Genomic DNA, 23266 nt, shown 5'->3' with positions numbered 1-23266 from the left:
CCTTCCGTACGGCTCTGGTCAGTTTACATAAAAATGTCATAGGATAAATGACATAGAACATCATAACAAATAACAATCATAACATAACATATCACCTAGAACAATTTTTCAACAGGAACGGTAATTTTGACAGAGCCATTAGGTAAGTAGGGGGGGAAGGATGACCAGCGGATGTTGTTGGGTTGGTCGGCCTCAAGCAGATGCCTGGTGGAGGAGCTCCCTTTTACAGGCCTTGCCAAATTGTGGGAGTTTGGACAGCGACAGCTATTCAGGGAGCTCGTTCCACCAGTTGGGGGCCAGGACAGAGAAGGCTCTGGCCCTTGTTGAGGTCCGACATGCTTCTTTGGGGTCAGGGATCACCAGCCAATTGGAGGTGGCGGAGTGTAGTGCTCTTTATCCATTGAATCTGTACATTATGCAAAGTCTGTGAATCAAAAAGTAAAAGTTCACAAATTCTGTGGCAACACAGTATCAAGAATTCTGGATTCTTGCAGCACAGTTGCTGACTGAGAAATAAAAGCATTTGATTGATTGATTGATTGATTGATATTGTGATTTATTGGCCACCGTTCTCGGCCAGGCTGACTCATGGCATCTTATAGTCATAATAAAAATTACAATAGTCCAAACAATAAAATCTAAATTTAACCCCCCCTAATATAACGCCCATTAAAATTTAAACAAGATCATGGCAACTGCCATACAGATGTTCCTAGGCAAGTACTGGACTCTATGTTGCAAATAAAACAAGGATGGAGGGACAGAGGTGGAAGTCCAGAAAAAAATGAGGGGGGGGGCGACCCCTCAGGCTTTCAAGCCATCTTTAAAGGTGTCTTGATTATGAAGAGGGGGATCAAAATACAAACTTATTAAGACCTATGTGCTGGTGTAGTTTGGATGTTGGGCTAACATCTGGGAGACCCAGGTTCTGCCATGGAAGCTTGCTAAGTGACCTTGAGCTAGTCACATAATACAGCAGGAGGGGAAGGTGGATAAATTCTATACTGTCCATGGTAATATCTTCTGGATTTAGAAATCTCCGGTGGATTCAGCTTTTGAAATGAATTTTTGCCTTAGATATACTTAACTAGAGGTCTCTTCTATACCCATACAGGATCTCATTTTCTTTGTAAAATCAAAAGCATTGACTAAAATATGGCTAACAGAGGCTTTCAATTATATCTGGCTAGAATGGTGCTTCTCGAAGTCTGCGTGCTGCCCTTTGGAGGTTTGCTGAACTTGCACATCTTGTTCGCCCCCTGAAATGCCGGTGAGATCACTATGTTAAGCCTGAGTTTTTGTCAAGCCAGACTGAGGGTAGGAAGGTGACTTTCCTCTCTCGGAAACTGCGTTAGAGGAAGGGTTCTCTGGAAAGAGTGGAGGAGGTTCCCTGGGAATATCTAGATGGACTTGCTAAGAAGGGTTCCTTCTAGGGCAGTGCTGATGTCAGCGTAATGTAGTCTCAGCCTGGCAAGTAGTCATCAATGATTCTGCCTTCCATGACCAATAGGCTATCTGGTTTGTCCTTTTTGTGTAGATGGCCCAGTTATTGTAATATAAACCCCAAGGATTCAAGATTCTGAACACTCTAAGGCAGCGGTCCACAATCTTTTGCAGGCCGCGGACCGCCGCTCCGGGGTGTGAACTTGCCGCGCATGCGTGTTTGCGCCAGCGGCCATGGCTCCCTCTCCCCGCCCACCAGGCCGCAAGGAAATCGGCCGCCGAAGCGGCCAATTAGCTTGCGGCCCGGCAAGCTTCTCCCCCCCCCCCCAAAGCTGGGCCGCAAGCTGATTGGCTGCTTCGGCGGCCGATTTGCTCGCAGCCTGGCGAGCTTCTCGCTGCGGGGGGAGGGTGGGAAGAGGGAGCCGCGGCCTGGCACCGGGCTGCGGTCCGGGGGGTTGGGGACCACTGCTCTAAGGGGAGACTCTTGAAAGCAAGTAAGGTTTTAGAGTTTCTGTTGCACAGACTTATTATCATGTTTTTGGGCTCCTGGTTTAATGCAGATATTGGATTAGTTTTAAGTCAGAGGCACCATGGCTAGAATTTGGGCAGCAGTCCTGAACCTTGCACCCATTAACTAGAATGTTATGCACCAACCACTGCTGTCTCCAGTGGGGCACATCATAGTCTGCTGGGTTCATCATGACACCAGTAGAGTAATTCAGGAACACCCATTTCATTGATCCTAAGTAGTAATTTGTCAAAAGCCCATAATGATTGATGCCTTTGGCTATACATAAGCTGCCTCAGCTGGAGCTGCCCTTGGCAGAATTTGAGCGCATGGTCTCTTTCTCCTTGCCGATCAATCCCCGGGGAAGTGGTCATGCTCAGCTTGGGCTCCTCTCCCAGCCCCAATGTGTAAACTCATTTCAGACCCTGTTGTCACAAGTCAGTCCCCAACCCATGCTTATGTTCAAAGGCTTGTATATGGATTTTCCACTCAGCATGACTAGTAGGCATTGCTAGACCAATTATCTATAAATCTGTCTTAATTCCCTTTAACATCTATCTATGCTCATGTTTATCAATATTTAGCCTCGCAATGAATTCCAAATTAAGTTGAACATAATTTAGTAAGTTTTGTGTTTTCCCCCACAGACCTTATTTAGTCAACCTGTTACCCTGCCTAACACGAGTATGCAAGCGGCCTGAAGAGTCAGTGCAAGAGACGCTGGCTGCAGCAATACCAAAAATCATGTCAGCTTTTGGAAACTTTGCAAATGACAATGAAATTAAGGTACAATCTTTTAACTTAAAGTACGTAAGAATTTCACAAACAATAACTACATAATTGTTTTGCAGTATGCAAAATTGGAAAACTAGTTATTTGGGTAGGGAAGCCAAATAATAAGTTCTATAGAGCAGTGGTCCCCAACCTTTTTTAGGCTGGGGACCGGCATGGCAACTGCCCCGCACGCGCATCGTGCATGCGCGGCCCGGCCGCAGCCCTGATTCCCTCTCCCCCCCCCTCCCGCAGTAAGAAGTTTTTTACTGCGGGGGGGGCGGGGAGGGAACCGCGGCCCGGCGCCATGGCCTTCGCAGCCAGGCAGCAGGCCACGGCCCGCAGGTTGGGGACCACTGCTATAGAGTTAAATAAAATCAGAGTCCAGTGCCACCTTTAAGACCAACAAAGATTTATTCAAGGTGTGAGCTTTCGACTCTTCCTCAGCCTACGAACTGACCATCATGATTCTATTGAGCTGATGTAGTCCATGCTGGCATCTAGGCAGAGCAAGAAAACTTGTGTCTCAGGTTTTTTTTCTTTCTTTTTTTAACCCCATTACTCTTTAAAAGCAAAAAGGTGTATTGGTTGCCAGACATCATACTCTTGTGTTCTACTTCCTGGGGAATAGCATAAATTCTGGCATTGGTGAAATATAACACACGTTAAGACCTATTCTGGCATTATATCCAGAACTGCAGGACTCCATCTTTATTCCATTTTGTGAAGTTGAATAATAGCAATATTCTTCGTATGTTGTCTCACATCTCTCCTCCTTGCACTTCAAATAATTTTGACCACTGGAAAGCCACACCGCCCTGTTCACAAGACAATCCACGTGTGCTGTACATGTGCTTTTCTTTGTATGCGTGTTGTGTACTTATGTTATGATCATTGTATGCATAACTGAACATGTGAAACAAATCCCTTATTTATCCACATACTGGTCCCCAGTATAATTAGTCGAGTGAAAGTGTATTTGGCTCTTTTTTAGACAGGTGCTTTCCCATAGGGGCAGGTTGTATGTGCGCTCAATATAAAATGTGAACAGGGTTATTGTTCTTCAGCATTTCTTCCCAGTCTGAAAGAATGGGGCTCCCAGATGTATTAGAGGGCTTTGCCTGGCTGCTGACCATGGATGACTGAACAAGAGCAGCTGAGCACAAGTAACACCCAATCCATGTGGGTCTCATGGGCATTGTTCTTTTGTGATTCTGCAGTATAAAATGCTGAGTTCTTGCCTTCTGTCTCCATTCTTGGATTCTTTTCTAGTATTTAAGTTGGAAGTCTTTTGTAGTGTATAATAGATAGAAGGAGAACTAATAATCATAGAATCATAGAGTTGGAAGAGGCCATGCAAGCCACCCCCTGCTCAACACAGGATCAGCCTAAAGCAGGGGTAGTCAAACTGCGGCCCTCCAGATGTCCATGGACTACAATTCCCATGAGCCCCTGCCAGTCACTGGCAGGGGTTCATGGGGATTGTAGTCCATGGACATCCGGAGGGCCACAGTTTGACTACCCCTGGCCTAAAGCATCCAGGATAAGTACATGTCCAGCTGCCAGTGAGGAGGAGCTCACTATCTCCTTAGGCAGCCGATTGTCCTGCTGAACTACTCTGACTGTGAGAAATGTTTTCCTAGTATCTAGCTGGTATTGTTCTACACATAGTATTAACCCATTACTGCAGGTCCTATCCTCTGCTGCCAACTGGAAATGTTCCCTCCTCCAAAAGGCAACCTTTCAATTAAGCCTGGAAACTCAACATTCCCAAGACTCTCAGCCTTTCGTCATAGGGCCTGATCATCCTCATTGTACTCTGTCAGTTTTTTACACATCAATACAGCCTAAGACTGCATTCACCTTCTTTACTACCACATGACACTGTCGGTTCCTATTTAGCTTATAACTACCCAAGCTCACAACTACCCAAGATCTCGTTCACATGCACTGCTATCCAGAAGTCTCCCACCCAGTATGCATGCTTCTCATTCTGCACTTCTTATTCTGCACTTCTTATTGAATTGCATCTTGTTCTCATTGTCCCACTTTTCCAGCATGTTCAAATCTTATTGAACTCTATATCTTCTGTGGTGTTCACGCTCCCAATTTGCCATCATCTGCAAATATAATGAGTAGTCTCTTCACCCCCTCATCCAGATCACTGATAAAAATGTTGAAAAGTACCAGACCAGGTACTGAGCTCTGTGGCATTCCTCTGCTCACCTCCCTCCAATTAATGCAACATCATTAGAATCAGAATAATAGAGTTGAGAGGGACCTCATGGGTGATCTAGTCCAACCCCCTGCACTATGCAGGACACCCACATGACAATTGCTCATCTACTGTAACCTGCCACCCTTTTGCCTTCACAGAATCAGCCTCTCTGTCAGATGGCTATCTAGCCTCTGTTTAAAAATTTCCAAAGATGGAGGACCCACCACCCCTCGAGGAAGCTTGTTCCACTGAGAAACCGCTCTGTCAGGAACTTCTTCCGGATGTTTATATGGAATTTCTTTTGAATTAATTTCATCTCATTTGTTCTGGTCTGTCCCTCTGGGACAAGAGAGGACAATTCTGCTCCAACCTCCATATGGCAGCCTTTTAAATATTTGAAGATGGTTATCAGATCCCCTCTCAGTTGTCTCCTAGATTCTTTTTGCACATGCTACTACCAAGACAAGTCTCCCCCATCTTATATTGCTGATTTTGTTTTTCCTACCTAAATGCAGAACTTTACATTTGTCCCTAGTGATCTTCATTTTATTCCATTTAGCCCACTTCTCGAGCCTATCAAGATCATCCTGTATTTTGTTGCTGTCTTCAGCTGTGTTTGCTACCCCTCCCAGTTTAGTATCATCTGCAAATTTAAATAAGTATCCCCTCTAAATCCTCATCCAAATCATTTATAAATATGTTGAACAACACAGGCCACAGGACACATCCTTGGGGTACTCCACTTGTCACTCTTTTCCAAGAAGATGCTGAACCACTAACAAGTACCCTCTGGGGACGATTTGTCAACCAGTTCTTGATCCACCTGACAGAATTAGGATCCATACCGCATTTTACCAACTTGTCAACAAGAATATCACATGGAACCTTATAAAAAGCTTTACTGAAATCCAGATAAGCTATGTCCACGGCATTCTCCTGATCCCGCAAGGTAGCCACTTTCTCAAAAAAAGAGATAAGTTTGGTGTGACATGACTTGTTCTTGTGAAACCCATGCTGAGTCTTAGAAATCACAGCTCTCAGTTCCAGCTGCTCAAGTGTTTGATTATTTGTTCCAAAATTTTGCCAGCTACAGATGTCAAGCTGTAGGAGGGCAACAAAGATGGTGAGGGGTTTGGAGACCAAGACATATGAAGAAAGGTTGGGGAAGCTTGGTCTGTTTAGCCTGGAGAAGAGACGACTGAGAGGGGATCAGATAGTTGTCTTCAAGTATTTGAAAGGATGGAGCAGAATTGTTCTCTCTTGCCCCGGAGGGATGGACCAGATCCAATGGGATGAAATAAATTCAAAAGAAATTCTGTCTAAACATCCGAAAGAAGTTCCTGACAGTTAGAGCGTTTTCTCAGTGGAACAGGCTTCCTCGGGAGGTGGTGGGCTCTCCATCTTTGGAAATTTTTAAACAGAGGCTAGATAGCCATCGGACGGAGAGGCTGATTCTGTGAATGCAAAGGGGTGGCAGGTTACAGTGGATGAGCGAGAGGGTTGTGAGTGTCCTGCATAGTGCAGGTCTTCCCTTCCAACTCTTATGATTCTAGGTATTGCGCCGTTCTGCTTTTTCCCTGTCCTCTTTCCAATTCACCCAACATCAGGCCTTTTGGCTCATTTGCTTCTCATATATCTGAAGAAACTTGTTATAGTAGGCTTCCCTGGCCAGTCTTATCTCATGCCCAGCTTTGGCCTCCTTGATAGTGCCTAGTGCCTAGTGCCTAGTAATCTGTAGATACTCTTCTTTAGAGCTCTGTCCTTCCCTCTGTTCCTTGAACATTTCCTTTTCCTTACCTATTCCTGAAGTTCTTTGTTCATCCAAATAGGCTTCTTGGATCCTCTACCATGATTCCGTCTTGCTGGAATAGTCAGGGCTTGAGCTTGCAGTAACTCTAAGGAGCGATCACCTGTCACTTGCTCCTTTCTCTTCCAGCATTCTTGTCCAAGGGGTGACGTTAATTATATCTGAGTCTACAAAAATCTAACATGCAGATGACTATGAATTTCCTTAACCCCCCATCTAATAAGAAATTCTAGGAAGACATGGTCACCCTGCCCCCTCCCAGGATCCTCACCTCCTTCACCCCATTCACCAACTCTTCCTTGTTGGTCTGTATTGAGTCGAGTATGGCTTAATATTTCTACCATTTGAGAAATGAGATTGTTGGCCAAGCAGGTCAGAAATTGCCCCACTTAAGGTGCTCAGCAGAGTTTTTTCCCACCACAGATCAGGGAAATTGCAGCACCACAGCACCCGGTGAGATGGGAGCCCGGCGGGGTCAGCGGCGGCTGGGGTTGGCTTCCCCTTGGGCCTCCAAGCAGGGCCACCGCATTGAAGACGCCGCAGCCCTGCTTGGAGGCCCCCGGGGAAGCCGGGAGCCAGGCGGGAAGGAGGACGGGTGGGGATGCCTTCCCCTGGGGCCTCCCAGCATGGCCGCCGCGTTGCACACGCGGCGGCCCTGCTTGGAAGCTCTTGGGGCAGCCGGGAGCCAGGTGGGGGCAGGAGGCGGCCGGGCATGGCTTCCCCTCAGCCCTTGAAGCAGTGAGGCCCCCGGGGATGCTGGGAGAACGGGGCAAGGACGCTTGCCCGCGCCTGGGGGGGCCCTTCAAAGCCTGTGCTTAGGGACGGGCTTTGATCTAGTTTTACAAATAATGCACCAGCATGCAATAGTCTAATTAAATTAAAATACCAAAAAGTTACCTGTTACGTTTAGACCTTTGCAGATTTGACTTTCTGTCTATAGGCTTTATTGAAGACTTTTGCTGGTAACCTCAAGAGCAGTTCTCCTACTATTCGTCGAACAGCAGCTGCATCGGCCGTGAGCATCTGCCAGCATTCACGAAGAACACAGTATTTCTATACTTGGCTACTGAATGTACTTCTAGGTAAGGTGGAAAAACCGTGGCTTTTTTGGGCTGGTAGCCATATCCAAGCCTCTTTCATAAACACTCATTACTCTCTAAAGCAGTTCTGGTTTCCCCAGATGTGATGAGCAGCAATTTCTGTTATCCTGGGGCCTGGGGAAAAACAACCATAGAGGGTGCTGCCACTGATATCCATGGATACAGCAAATGAAATATTAGTCCACACAATACAAGGAAAATAATTTAACCTGCTGTAGCGCATTTTGTAAAGCCTTAATTTGGTGTTGACCTGCCAGTATCATAAAGAAGGAAACCTCTCCTGACCTCTAAGGGTCTGATAGTTGATGGTGTGCAAGTGCCTCACAACAGAACTAGGAAGGGATAGCAGAGACCCTGCCGGACTGCTTTTCATTTATCTGGAGAGTTCCAGAACTTCATCTGATGAGCCTGGTTAGTTCCCAATGGATGCATGCCGCCCACTGAGGAAAGTGCTTCAGCTCTTGGTCCCTGAGGACTTCACTCTTATATATTATACTAGCAAAAAGCCCATTGTACAAAAAATACAACAGGTACTAGCCCCCCCCCCCCCCATGTGGGCAGGCCAGGCGAGGTGGTGGAGATTTTATGCCCCACTCCTCCACATGCAACCAGTTGGGTTATCTTGGACTAGTCACAATTCGGTTACAGCTGTTCTCACAGAGCACTTCTTTCAGAGATATCTAAGCCCGACCTGCCTCTGTTGGTGATAGAGGAAGGAAGGGCGATTGGAGGCTGTTTTGAGGCTCCTTTGGGTAGTGAAAAGGAGGGTATAAAAATCAACCTTCTTACTGGGACCCAATGGAAAGCACATATTTGACCTGTGCTCTCCTAGCTGCAGGGGCTCCAGATTGAAGACCAAGTCAAGTTCAAAGTTTTGCTTTTGACCTTTCAAGCCCTAAACAGTCTGTAACTGTCATACCTGTGGTACAGCCTCTTCTACTTTGTCCCGCTTCCCCAAGAACTCTCAGATTGAGCAAGAAGCATCTGCTCAGGATTTCTGGCCCCTAAGAAATTAAAGTAGCCTCAACACTGACCTCTGACCAGGTGGAACATTCTGCCCCATGAGGTCAGTGTCATGCAGGACCTTAAGCAGTTCTTCAGAGCCTGAAAGACAAGAGTTCAACCAGATTTACAGTTGAGTCAAGAGACATCAGAGTTCTAGCTGGCCTCTCTGCCCAAAACCATCCAGTTAATTGCCATACAAGAAATGATGGTCTTTTATATTGTTCCCCTCAATAAAGACATGGCACCAGGAAAAGAAGTTCCTTTGGTAATTTTTTTCTATTTTAAAAATCTGTATACTAAGAAATTTAAAGTTTTATAATACTTTGTCGTTGTTAGGTGCGAAGTCATGTCCGACCCATCGCGACCCCATGGACGATGATCCTCCAGGCCTCCCTGTCCTCTACCATTCCCCGGAGTCCGTTTAAGTTTGCACCTACTGCTTCAGTGACTCCATCCAGCCACCTCATTCTCTGTCGTCCCCTTCTTCTTTTGCCCTCAATCGCTCCCAGCATTAGGCTCTTCTCCAGGGAGTCCTTCCTTCTCATGAGGTGGCCAAAGTATTTGAGTTTCATCTTCAGGATCTGGCCTTCTAAGGAGCAGTCTGGGCTGATCTCTAGGACTGACCGGTTTGTTCGCCTTGCAGTCCAAGGGACTCGCAAGAGTCTTCTCCAGCACCAGACTTCAAAAGCCTCAATTCTTTGACGCTCGGCCTTGCTTATGGTCCATCTTTCTCAGCCATACATTGCAACTGGGAAGACCAGAGCCTTGACTTGACACACTTTTGTTGGCAGGGTGATATCTATGCTTTTTAGGATGCTGTCTAGATTTGCCATAGCTTTCCTCCCCAGGAGCAAGTGTCTTTTAATTTCTTTGCTGCAGCCCCCATCTGCAGTGATCTTGGAGCCCAGGAAAATAAAATCTGTTACTACTTCCATTTCTTCCCCATCTATTTGCCAGGATTTGAGAGGGCCGGATGCCATGATCTTCCTTTTCTTGATGTTGAGTTTCAAGCCAACGTTTCCACTCTCCTCATTCACCCACATCAACAGGCTCTTTAGTTCCTCTTCTCTTTCTGCCATTAGAGTGGTATCATCTGCATATCTGAGGTTGTTGACATTTCTCTCTGCAATCTTGATCCCAATTTGTGACTCATCTAACCCCGCCTTTCTCACGATGTGCTCCGCATACAAGTTAAATAGGCAAGGCGACAGTATACAGCCTTGTCGAACTCCTTTCTCAATTTTGAACCAATCAATGATTCCATGCCCGGTTCTCACTGTTTCTTCTTGACCTGCATATAGGTTTCTCAAGAGGCAAATAGGATGCTCTGGTATTCCCATCTCTTTAAGAACTTGCCACAATTTGTTGTGCTCCACACAATCAAAGGCTTTAGCATAGTCAATGAAGCAGAAGCAGATGTTCTTCTGGAACTCCCTAGCTTTCTCCATGATCCAGCGTATGTTGGTAATATGATCCTCTGCCTCTTCGAAATCCTGCCTGTACTTCTGGAAGTTCTCGGTCCACATATTGCTGGAGCCTAGCTTGTAGGATTTTGAGCATAACTTTGCTAGCATGAGAAATTAGTGCAATGTTGCGGTAGTTTGGCTTTGCCCTTCTTTGAAATTGGAATGTAAACTGACCTTTTCCAATCCTGTGGCCATTGTTGAGTTTTCCAAATTTGCTGGCATATTGAGTGTAGCACTTTTACCACATTGTCTTTAAAGATTTTGAATAGTTCAACTGGAATGCTGTCACCACCACTAGCTTTATTGTTGTTCAGAGTTCCTAAGGCCCATTTGACTTCACATTCCAGGATGTCTGGCTCCAGGTCAGTAACTACCCCATCGTGGTTATCAGGATGTTAAGCTCGCTCTTGTATAGTTCCTCTGTATAATTTTGCCACCTCTTTTTAATCTCTTCTGCTTCTGTGAGGTCCCTACCATTTTGGTCCCTTATCACAGTGGTCCCCAACCTTTTTATCACCGGGGACCACTCAACGCCTTTTATTCAGGCCCTGTGGGGGGAGGGTAGTTTACTCCTCTACTCTCAACCACTGCCCTAACGCTTTCTAATCGCTATGGTAATGTTTAAACATCCCTTAAAAATAACATACTGACACGCCACAACAATGAACATAAGGAACATTTTATTTTCATGGAAATTTTAACTCATGACAACGACAAATCAATGGGAACCCTGAGCTTGTTTCTTTGCAACGAGATAATCCCATCTGGGAGTGATGGGAGACAATGACACCCGAAGTGTGTTGTAAAGGGCCGGGGGGGGGGGGGGAGAAGGCGTCCTTCGGGGCCCACCTCCAATTAGTCGAAGGACCACATGTGGTCCGTGGCCCACAGGTTGGGGATTGCTACCTTATCATACCCATCTTTGCATGAAATGTTCTCTTAATATCTCCAATTTTAATATCTCAATAGTTCTTCAGGCACTCTGTCTATCAGATCTAATTCCTTAAATCTATTTGTCACCTCCACTGTATATTCGTTGGGGATATGATTTAGTTCATACCTGAGTGGCCTAGTGCTTTTCCCTACTTTCTTCAATTTAAGCCTAAATTTTGCAACAAGAAGCTCATGATCTGAACCACAATCAGCTCCTGGTCTTGTTTTTACTGACTGTATAGAACTTCTCCATCTTAGACCTGGATTACTGTGATGTTGAATGGTTTGCCTTGGATTCGAACTATCATTCTGTCATTTTGGGGATTGTATCCCAAGACTGCTTTTCCTACTCTCTTCTTGATTATGAAGGCTACTCCATTTCTTCTGCGAGATTCTTGCCCACAGTAGTATACCTGATGGTCATCTGAATTAAATTCTCCCATTCCTGTCCATTTGAGTTCACTGATTCCTAAAATGTCGATGTTCAGTCTTGTCATCTCTTGTTTAACCACGTCCAGCTTGCCTTGATTCATGGATCTGACGTTCCAGGTTCCTATGGAATAAAAATCTTTACAGCATCGGACTGTCTTTTTGCCACCAGTTTCCTCCACAACTGAGCGTCCTTTCGGCTTTGGCCCAGCCGCTTCATTCATTCTGGCGCTACTCGTACTAGCCGTCTGCTCATCCCCAGTAGCATATTGGACACCTTCCGACCTGAGGGGCTCATCTTCTGGCGTCATATCGTTATGCCTATTGGAACTGTCCATAGGGTTTTCATGGCAAAGATGCTGGAGTGGTTTGCCATTTCCTTCTCCAGTGGATCACCTTTTGTCAGAGCTCTCAGCTATGACCTGTCCGTCTTGGGTGGCCCTGCACGGCATAGCTCATAGCTTCACTGAGCTACGCAAGCCCCCTTGCCACGACAAGGCAGCGATCTTTGAAGGGGGTTATAATAAATTGTTAAATTTTAAACTGTGTTTTTAGATATGTTTTTATCCATCCTGAGCCTTCAGGGAAGGGTAGGATTGAATACAAAAATAAAATAAGAGTTTCAAGAGCTAAAAACTAGCTTTTCTATTGTTGATTTTCAATGGATGAAAGAGAGAAATGATCCTTACAAATAAACATCCCTTTGCTATCTTTGTTAGTTGTGGCGGTTGACCTGTTGGAATTAAAATAGGGCAGCAATCCATATAATCCAGAGGTGCGGACCGAGGATAGTAATAAGAGAGAGAGTACTACTACTACTACTACTACTACTACTACTACTACTACTACTACTACTACTACTACTACTATTATCATTATTATTATTATTATTTTCAATTTATTTCCTGCCACTCTCTAAGCGGCTCGTATCCAACAACCATCAGTTCACATGTGGATTCCCACAGTGAGCAATTCTCTCTGCTGTTTTACTTAACATCTTCATGTGCCCTCTTGCTCAGCCAATACACAGATGACACCCAGTTCTTCCTCCTGATGGATGACCGCCCTGACTCCCCCCCCCCCCAGACCGCCTAGCAAGATGCCTGGAAGCAGTGATGATGTGGCTCAAGCCGAGTTGTCTGAAGCTCAACCCTGTGGCCTGGGCCCAGTGTCCCTGAGAGGCCGTCTCCCTGCCTACACTCCCCAAAGAGCACTATGCTCTGCTGCCACCAACCGGCTGGTAATCCCCGGTCCTCAACAAGGGCCAGACTTTTTCTGTCTTGGCCTCCACCGGGTAGAACGACCTCCCTGAAGAGATGAGGGCTCTATCTGAATTCTCACAATTTCGCAGGACCAGCAAAAGGGAACTCCTCCACCAGGCATTTGTTTGACTCTGACCGACCCAACAACATCAGACACTCCAAATCCTGAGGCAGACTGTCCTCCTTGGGGGCTTCTCTAAGTTATTGTTCTCTTTGAAGCCACTGTCAGATTGTTGTGTTATTCGTGACTGTTATTTGTTTAGACTGTTTTGTGTATAACCCTTGCAATGTTTTATGTGGACCACCCTGAGCTGTAGGGGAGGGCAGTATAAAAATCTAATAAATGAATAAAAATAAATAAATAATGCTAACTATCCCATAGGAGAGATCCCCAGCATGCTGGACAATGTTGCTATACAAGAAAATGTACTTGTGATGTTTCTGTTAAAACATGATTGTTTACTTTACAGGTTTATTGTCTCCCACAGAAGACGAATATCCCACTGTTTTAATTCTTGGAGTATTGCTGACTTTAAGGTATCTAATACCTTTACTGCAGCAGCAAGTAAAAGATACAAGTCTGAAAGGTAGCTTTGGTATGATACGAAAAGAGACTGAGATTTCTCCTTCCTTAAATCAACTTATACAGGTAGGAATAAAATGTTGGGTGATACTATTTTTAGATGATGAGCCAAAGTTTATATGAAGTTTAACTTTTACATTGGTTATAAAATGTGCTGCTTCTTATTCAAACTTTCATTAACTGAGATTAGAACTGTAGAGAATCAGCCCTCACAGGAGCCCTTGTGAGAAAGGGAAAGCCGCTCAACCAAATGGATCTTTGTCCTACTTGACTCCCCCTCCCCCCCTCTGCACTTCTTTTTGCTGTTATGTCAAAACTGACTCCTGGTGACCCCAAGATCCCAGAGTTCTCAAGACAAGTCATTCGGGGGTGGTTTGCTGTTGCCTGCCTCTGTATAGCAGCAATCCTGGATTTCCTTGGTAGTCTCTTAACAAAGTACAAAACTGGGCTGACCCTGCTTAGCTCCTCAGATCTGACAAGATTGTGCTGGCCTGTGTGATCCAGGTCCCTTTCTCCTTTAAATCCAGTTCATTGCCTTATTTCTCACAACTGAAACTTGTCCTTTGACATGTGGTAAAAAAGGAGTCCCTAAGAAGGTTTAGTCTTTCATGGCTCAAAACAAAATGGGTAAGAAGAGCTAACTGCTTCTTCACTGTGGTCAGGGGATATATAATTTCCCACTCAGCTATTCCCTTATGTCTCGTCTTTCTCTCCCTGTGAAATGGGGATGGATATTCCCATGTATTCTGGGAATACATCAGAACTACTCAGAACTATGTATTCTGAGGTGTGATTCTCTACCTGCGGTGTGAGCTGGTGCCTTTTGCCCTTCAGAAGCCAGAGCCATCTGCGTATCCAAAGCACTGAATGGCCCCTGTGTGATGGCTAATCATTTTGCTGTAGCCTTCCCAGGGCTAGCTGTTAACTCAAGTTTTCTCAACCAGGTTTTCATGAAACCATGTAGTTTCTTGACAGCCCTGGAAGGGGTTCCCAAATGGGTTGGAATTAATTGATTTTTAAAATAGGTTAAAATTTATTTTATTTATTATTGTATTTATATACCGCCCTCCCCCAAGGCTCAGGGTGGCTTACATGAAACAAGAACGATACAGGTAACTCCATTTGTTATAATAACATGGTGATAACAATAACATTAACATAGTAATAACAATAACAACATTATAGAGCAGTGGAATACTGCAAAGAGCATTCAGTTCAACCCATACTGAGGCCCAGTGTGTTGGGCGAATTTGTAGAGGTTGTCGTAGGAGGGAGCCTTGGGGGCCAATGCTAAGTGGTGGTTCAACCAAATGCCTGGCAGAGGAGCTCTCTTTTGCAGGCCCTGTGCAATTGTTCTCCTCTGAGAGCTTGTTCCACCAGTTGGGGGCCAGGATGAAGAAAGCTCTGGCCCTGGTTGAGAACACGCGAGCTTCCTTGGGGCCAGAGACCACCAGGAGGTTGGAGGCGGTAAAGTGCAAAGCTCTTTGATGGGTGTAGGCAGAGAGGTGATCCCTTAGGTATACTGGGCCCAGACTGCGTGTGGCCTTAAAGGTGATAAATCAAAACCTTAAGCCTGATACATAATTCAACTGGAAGCCAGAACAACTGCTGGAAGATAGGTTGGATGTGGGACCTCCAAGGTGTTGCTGTGAGGACTCTGGCTGCTGCGTTCTGGACCAGTTTTAGTTTCCTGATCAAGGATAAGAGCAGGCCAGTGTAGTGCAAGTTGTAGAAGTCCAGCCTAGAAGGTTCTTATATGCTGCTTTTCTCTAGAGGTGACCGTCATGTAGATCAGTGGTCCCCAACCCCTGGGCCACGGCTCCCCCCCGCAGCGAGAAGCTCGCCGGGCCGCAAGTGAATCGACCGCTTTGGTGTCTTGCTGTGGGAGGGAGTGTAGAGGGAAGTGTGGCCGCTGGCACGCCAGGTCTGCGCATGTGTGTTTGCACCCAGCAGGGCTGCAAACGTGCAGTTGTGGCAGTTGCGCACATGTGCAGAGCCACAGTGCATGCACATTTGCGCCCCCGCTGGAAGCTCAAGCACGCCTGCGTGAAACTGCCGCGCATGCGCGGGGGCCCGGGTCGCTCTCCCCCCACCTCTTTTCATCAGTCCGTAACACGAAAAAGGTTGCGGACTGCTGGTGTAGATCACTGTGGGTAGGTGTTCCGGGGCCAAGTAGGGTGCTTGTAGTTTGGCTTGGTGAAGGTGGTAAAACGCCGGCCATGCTACTGTCGTGATCTGAGCTTCCATTGAGAAGTAGCCATCAAGAATCACACCCAGGTTTCTAGCACTGCTATCTGCACTCCATCCAGGGTGGGTAGGCACGCTCCCTTGCTTGGGCCTTTCCTGCCCCACCACAGGACCTCCTGCTTTGAAGGATTGAGCTTCAGACGACTCTGCTTGAGCCATCTCGTCACTGCTTCCAGGCAGCTGGCTAATGCTTCTGAGGGGAGGAGTCAGGGCGGGCATCCATCAGAAGGAAGAGCTGGGTGTCATCCGCATATTGGTGGCAACCCAGCCCAAACCTCTGCACCAGTTGGGCCAGAGGGCGCATAAAAATGTTAAATAGAATTAGAGAGAGAACTTTATCATGTGATATGACCATATATGGTTATCCCAACCCGCCCACCCCTCCCAAATGGCCAGTGATGGGCCAGGGGAGGATGTGAAGGGGGTCAGGTGGGACTGTACACAGCCATATTCTTCATGATCGTGCTATTTTGAAGGCTGAAGAATGTTGAGAAAAAAGTTGAGAAAGGCTACATACATAAATATCTTTATTACGGTCATAGATCAGCAAAATCAAAACTATATCACAGTTACAGAAATAATATGGCTAAAGCATGGTTTTACTCATAATATAGCATTATGTTAAACACTTTGACTATGAGTCTGCTAAAATACAATTTAAAACTAAATGGAAATGGAAATATAAGTAATTTTTTCTAATTGCTCTCAGGGTCTGTTAAGTTTTAGTCAACTTCCGCCGCCTATTTATGGCTGCAGCACCAACCTGGCGACACTCTATGTGATGGAACAGTTTGTGTCTGTGAGCAGCAGGGAGATATAGGATTGTCCTGAATGCCCTGGGACTCTATGTAACCATGGTCTTATAAATATGGAACAAATGTCATTATAAAACTGACCATGCGAAAGGATATGTTCCAATGTTTCTATTTGGCCAGAGCCACAGGGGCACTTCCTTTCACCATAGGGAATTTTCTTGTATCTTCAAGTACAGCTGAGGGAAGGGCATTGCAGCGAGCTAAAGTGATCCTTCCCCCTTCAAGGATCGCTGCCTTGCCATGAAGCAACTGGGCCAAAGCCGAAAGGATGCTCAGTTGTGGAAGTAACTGGTGGCGAAAAGACAGTCCGATGCTGTAAAGATTTTTATTCCATAGGAACCTGGAACGTCAGATCCATGAATAAAGGCAAGCTGGACGTGGTTAAACAAGAGATGACAAGACTGAACATTGACATTTTAGGAATCAGTGAACGCAAATGGACAGGAATGGGTGAATTTAATTCAGATGACAATCAGGTATACTACTGTGGTCAAGAATTTCTCAGAAGAAATGGAGTAGCCTTCATAATCAATAAGAGAGTAGGAAAAGTAGTCTTGGGATACACTCCCCAAAATGACAGAATGAACTCAGTTCGAATCCAAGGCAAACCATTCAACATCACAGTAAGTTGACCAGTTCTATGAAGTCCTAAACTACCCCCCCCACGGGGCCTGAATAAAAGGCGTTGAGTGGTCCCCGGTGATAAAAAGGTTGGGGACCACTGTGATAAGGGACCAAAATGGTAGGGACCTCACAGAAGCAGAAGAGATTAAAAAGAGGTGGCAAAATTATACAGAGGAACTATACAAGAGCGAGCTTAACATCCTGATAACCACGATGGGGTAGTTACTGACCTGGAGCCAGACATCCTGGAATGTGAAGTCAAATGGGCCTTAGGAACTCTGAACAACAATAAAGCTAGTGGTGGTGACAGCATTCCAGTTGAACTATTCAAAATCTTTAAAGACAATGTGGTAAAAGTGCTACACTCAATATGCCAGCAAATTTGGAAAACTCAACAATGGCCACAGGATTGGAAAAGGTCAGTTTACATTCCAATTTCAAAGAAGGGCAAAGCCAAACTACCGCAACATTGCACTAATTTCTCATGCTAGCAAAGTTATGCTCAAAATCCTACAAGCTAGGCTCCAGCAATATGTGGACCGAGAACTTCCAGAAGTACAGGCAGGATTTCGAAGAGGCAGAGGATCATATTACCAACATACGCTGGATCATGGAGAAAGCTAGGGAGTTCCAGAAGAACATCTGCTTCTGCTTCATTGACTATGCTAAAGCCTTTGATTGTGTGGAGCACAACAAATTGTGGCAAGTTCTTAAAGAGATGGGAATACCAGAGCATCCTATTTGCCTCTTGAGAAACCTATATGCAGGTCAAGAAGAAACAGTGAGAACCGGGCATGGAATCATTGATTGGTTCAAAATTGAGAAAGGAGTTCGACAAGGCTGTATACTGTCGCTTTGCCTATTTAACTTGTATGCAGAGCACATCGTGAGAAAGGCGGGGTTAGATGAGTCACAAATTGGGATCAAGATTGCAGAGAGAAATGTCAACAACCTCAGATATGCAGATGATACCACTCTAATGGCAGAAAGGGAAGAGGAACTAAAGAGCCTGTTGATGTGGGTGAATGAGGAGAGTGCAAACGTTGGCTTGAAACTCAACATCAAGAAAAGGAAGATCATGGCATCCGGCCCTCTCAAATCCTGGCAAATAGATGGGGAAGAAATGGAAGTAGTAACAGATTTTATTTTCCTGGGCTCCAAGATCACTGCAGATGGGGGCTGCAGCAAAGAAATTAAAAGACACTTGCTCCTGGGGAGGAAAGCTATGGCAAATCTAGACAGCATCCTAAAAAGCATTGATATCACCCTGCCAATAAAAGTGTGTCTAGTCAAGGCTAAGGTATTCCCAGTTGCAATGTATGGCTGAGAAAGATGGACCATAAGGAAGGCCGAGCGTCAAAGAATTGAGGCTTTTGAAGTCTGGTGCTGGAGAAGACTCTTGCGAGTCCCTTGGACTGCAAGGCGAACAAACCGGTCAGTCCTAGAGATCAGCCCAGACTGCTCCTTAGAAGGCCAGATTCTGAAGATGAAACTCAAATACTTTGGCCACCTCATGAGAAGGAAGGACTCCCTGGAGAAGAGCCTAATGCTGGGAGCGATCGAGGGCAAAAGAAGAAGGGGACGACAGAGAAAGAGGTGGCTGGATGGAGTCACTAAAGCAGTAGGTGCAAACTTAAACGGACTCCGGGGAATGGTAGAGGACAGGGAGGCCTGGAGGATCATTGTCCATGGGGTCGCGATGGGTCGGACACGACTTTGCACCTAACAACGACAAAGTATTATAAAACTTTAAATTTCTTAGTATACAGATTTTTAAAATAGAAAAAAATTACCAAAGGAACTTCTTTTCCTGGTGCCATGTCTTTATTGAGGGGAACAATATATAAGACTATCATTTCTTGTATGGCAATTAACTGGATGGTTTTGGGCAGAGAAGCAGTAGGTGCAAGCTTAAATGGACTCCGGGGAATGATAGAGGACAGGAAGGCCTGGAGGATCATTGTCCATGGGTTCGTGATGGGTCAGACACGACTTCGCACCTAACAACAACAAATTGAAGTCCCTTTGGTGATTAGGCACTTCAAAATTCGTCAAATAAGCCAAGGGAGCTGTTACATACCTATTGCCTTCACTAGCAATGAAGGCACATGTATTTGCTAGATCATGTTTGCGTTCTATATCCACTATTCGCTGTTTGATAGCCTCTTTAGCTTGGTCATAGGCCATCTGTACCAGAAATTCTGGAGATAATCCCAAAGCGGCGATTTGCCCCCTCACCGATTGTTTCCATGAAGATTGGAAGTCATCCTTAATTATCAAAGAAGCTAATCCACAGGGAAAAAGTAATTGAGAATGCTTAACCATACTCTTGCCTCCACGTTCATAAGGCCTGTCTCAAGTCGCAAGGTGGCATTGGAAACACATCTTGGGACTTTGATGGCTGCTCATAGGAATGTGGATTGTACAGATTCAAATAATGCAAAGTTGGAATAAGGAGCTAGCTGCGCACCATATAACAGTTGTGCCATTGACTTAGTGTCAAACAATTTTAGAGCTGCAGGGATATGTCCTCCTTTCAGACTAAGGAATCTGAGGATGGCATTTGCACTTTTTTGTGCCTTTCCAGCGACATAAGCCCCATGGGCTATTCTGTGGCCAGATGCTTGCAGAACAACACCTAAATATTTGAAACAGGAAACCTGTTCTATTTTAGGTCTGTCAATGTGCCAGGTGTATTTCTTTGGCCTTTTTGCAAATGTCATGATTTTGGTTTTCTGATAGTTAAGTTCTAATTTTTCCCCTTCACAATATAATGGTAATGCGTTCAGTGCTCTTTTAAGTCCAATAGGTGTTCTTGAAAGAATTACTGTATCATCTGCATACAGAAGAACTGAAATGTGTCTTCCAGCGGGTTTTGGAGGATGAAAGCTCAAGTTATTGAAATGGCTCACAATATCATTGATATCGAGGGCAAAAGAAGAAGGGGACGACAGAGAATGAGGTGGCTGGATGGAGTCACTGAAGCAGTAGGAGCAAACTTAAATGGACTCCGGGGAATGGTAGAGGACAGGAAGGCCTGGAGGATCATTGTCCATGGGGTCGCGATGGGTCGGACACGACTTCGCACATAACAACAACAATCATTGATATAGAAATTAAATAAAAGTGGGGCCAGTATGCAACCTTCCTTAACACCTTTTTGACTTTTAACAGTTGTGGAGAGATGACCATGAGGGTTGCACCTCACTTTCAGTGAGTTCCCTTCATGTAACTTACGTATTAAAGCAGCCGCCGATCTACTGAAGAATTCTCCAATTTCTCCCACAGTTTGACGTGGGAAATGGAGTCAAAAGCTGCTTTGAAGTCTATAAAAGCGGCATAGAGGGAAGTTGTGTAGCGAGAAGAGTATTTCTCAATAAGGTGATGTTAGAACCAGACACTGATCGATAGTGGATCGACCCTCCCGAAAGCCAGCTTGTTCCTCAGCAAGAACATTATCCTGTTCCATCCATTCCTGAAATTTGACTTGAAGGTGCCTTGCGTAAAGCTTACTGATTATGTTGAGGAGGCTAATTGGTCTGTAATTAGCAGGATCACTCTTCGTCCCTTTTTTGTAGATTGGGATGACGATTGGAAGTCCCCAGTCTTTGGGTATACAGCCATGGGCATCAATGCAGGTGAAGAGTGAAGCTAAGGGGCCCAGAATTCCAAATTATTTTTTATCATCTCTGCAGGGATTAGGTCTTCCCCTGGAGCTTTTCCCAATTTTAGTTGAGCTATTAAACTCTTTATCTCACCCTCAGATACTGGTGCCCATGTTGGGAAGTTTTCCCTTCAGCATTGGAATCCATATATAGTTCCTGAAAATGTGACTCCCATGTTTCTGAGGAAATTTGACAGTTCGTCGTATCTGTAACAGTACTTAGAGAGTCTGATGTCAGCCGCCAGAATGATACTGAGAAAGGCTATGTTTAACCCATAGAAAAGCACCTTTGGGCATGTAATTATGCAGACGAGCTATTGAAATTCTAACTATTTCAATGCTTTGTGCAAAGAAGAGGTGGTCATAGGTTTCTATACGATTAGATTTGTCGAAAAAATTTTAAATGATTTTTAGATTTAATTTAAAAATTAAAAAATTTAATTTTGTCAGTTTGGTGTAGTGGTTAGGAGTGGTTAGAAGTGCGGACTTCTAATCTGGCATGCCAGGTTCGATTCTGCGCTCCCCCACATGCAACCAGCTGGTTGACCTTGGGCTCGCCACGGCACTGATAGAGCTGTTCTGACCGGGCAGTGATATCAGGGCTCTCTCAGCCTCACCCACCCCACAGGGTGTCTGTTGTGGGGAGAGGAATGGGAAGGCGACTGTAAGCCACTTTGAGCCTACTTCGGGTACGGAAAAGCGGCATATAAGAACCAACTCTTCTTCTTCTTCTTCTTTTAAACATTGTTGTAAGTCACCCTGATCCCCAGGGAAAGATGAGGGATAAATCTAAAAACAAATAAGAGAAATTCTGGGCTGTAGGGCATTTCTCCATAGGAACGTTCATGATTTCTCTTTTATTCAAGGAAGCTGCATTAATAGTCTAGAGGCCTCTTCCTTTTAAGCTGTTGAGGGTATTTCAGATAAATATTGTTATTTTGGAGTTATACTTTTCTGGAAATTTTTAATATTAACCGTATCCCTAGATGACAAAAATTATACTAAATCATGGGTAGCTTCCAGTTTAAAAATATATATATTTAGTATGGTTTTAATTTCACACTTATTTAAAAAGACATATTAATAGAAAAGTAAAATGATGTATATTGATTTTAATTTGTTGCTCCTAGTCTAATTAGTGCATGGCTTAAGAGCATCGATTCCCTTCCTGAAGCTCTTGTGACCATTCTTATGTCATTCCTGAGTTGCCCGAAAAGCTGCTTTTGGACGTTGGGGGTGGGGGGAGCAGGGCAGCCCTGTGAAGCAGCATCAGGCGTATCGTGTGAAGCCACATAATGGACACTGAAGTGCCTTCCTCCTGGGGTGCCACCATCCACTGAATCCTGGCTTCATTGTGTTCCTTGACATCTAGGTTTACGAACTGACCCTGCATTATACTCAGCACCGGGATCACAATGTCGTGACTGGCGCTTTAGAATTACTACAGCAGCTTCTCAGGACACCTCCTCCTGATCTCCTGCTGGCGCTGACTACGCTTGGGGGTGTTACTCAAGTGGGTGTACCCCAGGATGAGGCTTCCAGCAGACACCGCAGTGATAGCATCGGAGAACTTATGGGTAAGCTGCTTGTTTTTGCTTTTCCAGTAATTTATCTGTCAGGAATAAACCAATTTCAAAATTTCAGTAACATTAACTATATTTTGATTAAGACATAATAACTTATTGGGAGGAATGGGAAGGCGACTGTAAGCCGCTTTAAGCCTCCTTCGGGTAGGGAAAAGCGGCATATAAGAACCAACTCTTCTTCTTCTTCTTATAATTAACTATATTTTGATTAACACTTATAATAACATTAATAACTATATTCTCGTTGTGATTATATTATTAATATTAATACAAATATAATTTTTAGTGCAGTATGCTTAAGCTTAACCCAAAAACTTAATCAGCTCTTGATTTCTTGCAGGCTTGCTTAATGTCTTGGTAGCTGTCTTGTCTTTCTGTTGATAAAATATTTCATATTTAATTGATAATATTTTGCAAAATGATTTTATTCTATTTCTAATTTGATCGCTAAAATCAATAATGGACTGGATAAGTTTGCTCTCATACCAAACAAGTTTGCAGCTATATAGAAGTTAAATAGGTGGGTAGCTGTGTTGGTCTGAAGCAACAGAACGAAGTTTGAGTCCAGCGGCACCTTGAAGACTAACCAAGTTTAATTCTGAGTATAAGTGCTGGTATGTATGCACAATATCACATGAAAGCATATATCGAGAATGAAACTTCGTTGGTTTTAAAGGTGCGACTGGACTCCCCTTTGTCCTGTTGCTTCAGGTCAACATAGCTATCCACCTGAATCTATCTGAATAAGTGGGTGTGCACAAAAAAGCTTCTACCCAGAATTAAACTTGGTTGGTCTTAAAGGTGC

The 23266-nt window shown here is 44.8% G+C and overlaps 1 protein-coding gene across 4 annotated transcripts in view; it reads left to right on the top strand.

Moving 5' to 3' along the window:
* HTT (huntingtin) overlaps positions 1–23266 on the top strand; it is a 241735-nt gene that overhangs the window by 10990 nt on the left and 207479 nt on the right. For all 4 annotated transcript variants that reach the window (XM_077301601.1, XM_077301602.1, XM_077301600.1 and 1 more), the window contains exons 5-9: positions 1191–1270; positions 2599–2737; positions 7688–7829; positions 13413–13591; positions 22248–22452. In XM_077301601.1, the coding sequence (XP_077157716.1) occupies positions 1191–1270; positions 2599–2737; positions 7688–7829; positions 13413–13591; positions 22248–22452 (745 nt within the window). The remainder of the gene's footprint in view (positions 1–1190; positions 1271–2598; positions 2738–7687; positions 7830–13412; positions 13592–22247; positions 22453–23266) is intronic.

This window comes from Paroedura picta, chromosome 10, assembly GCF_049243985.1.
Source record: "Paroedura picta isolate Pp20150507F chromosome 10, Ppicta_v3.0, whole genome shotgun sequence".
Taxonomy (NCBI): Eukaryota; Metazoa; Chordata; class Lepidosauria; order Squamata; family Gekkonidae; genus Paroedura; species Paroedura picta.
The sequence above is the reverse complement of the archived record's forward strand: the minus strand, read 5'-3'. Positions and strand labels throughout refer to the sequence as shown.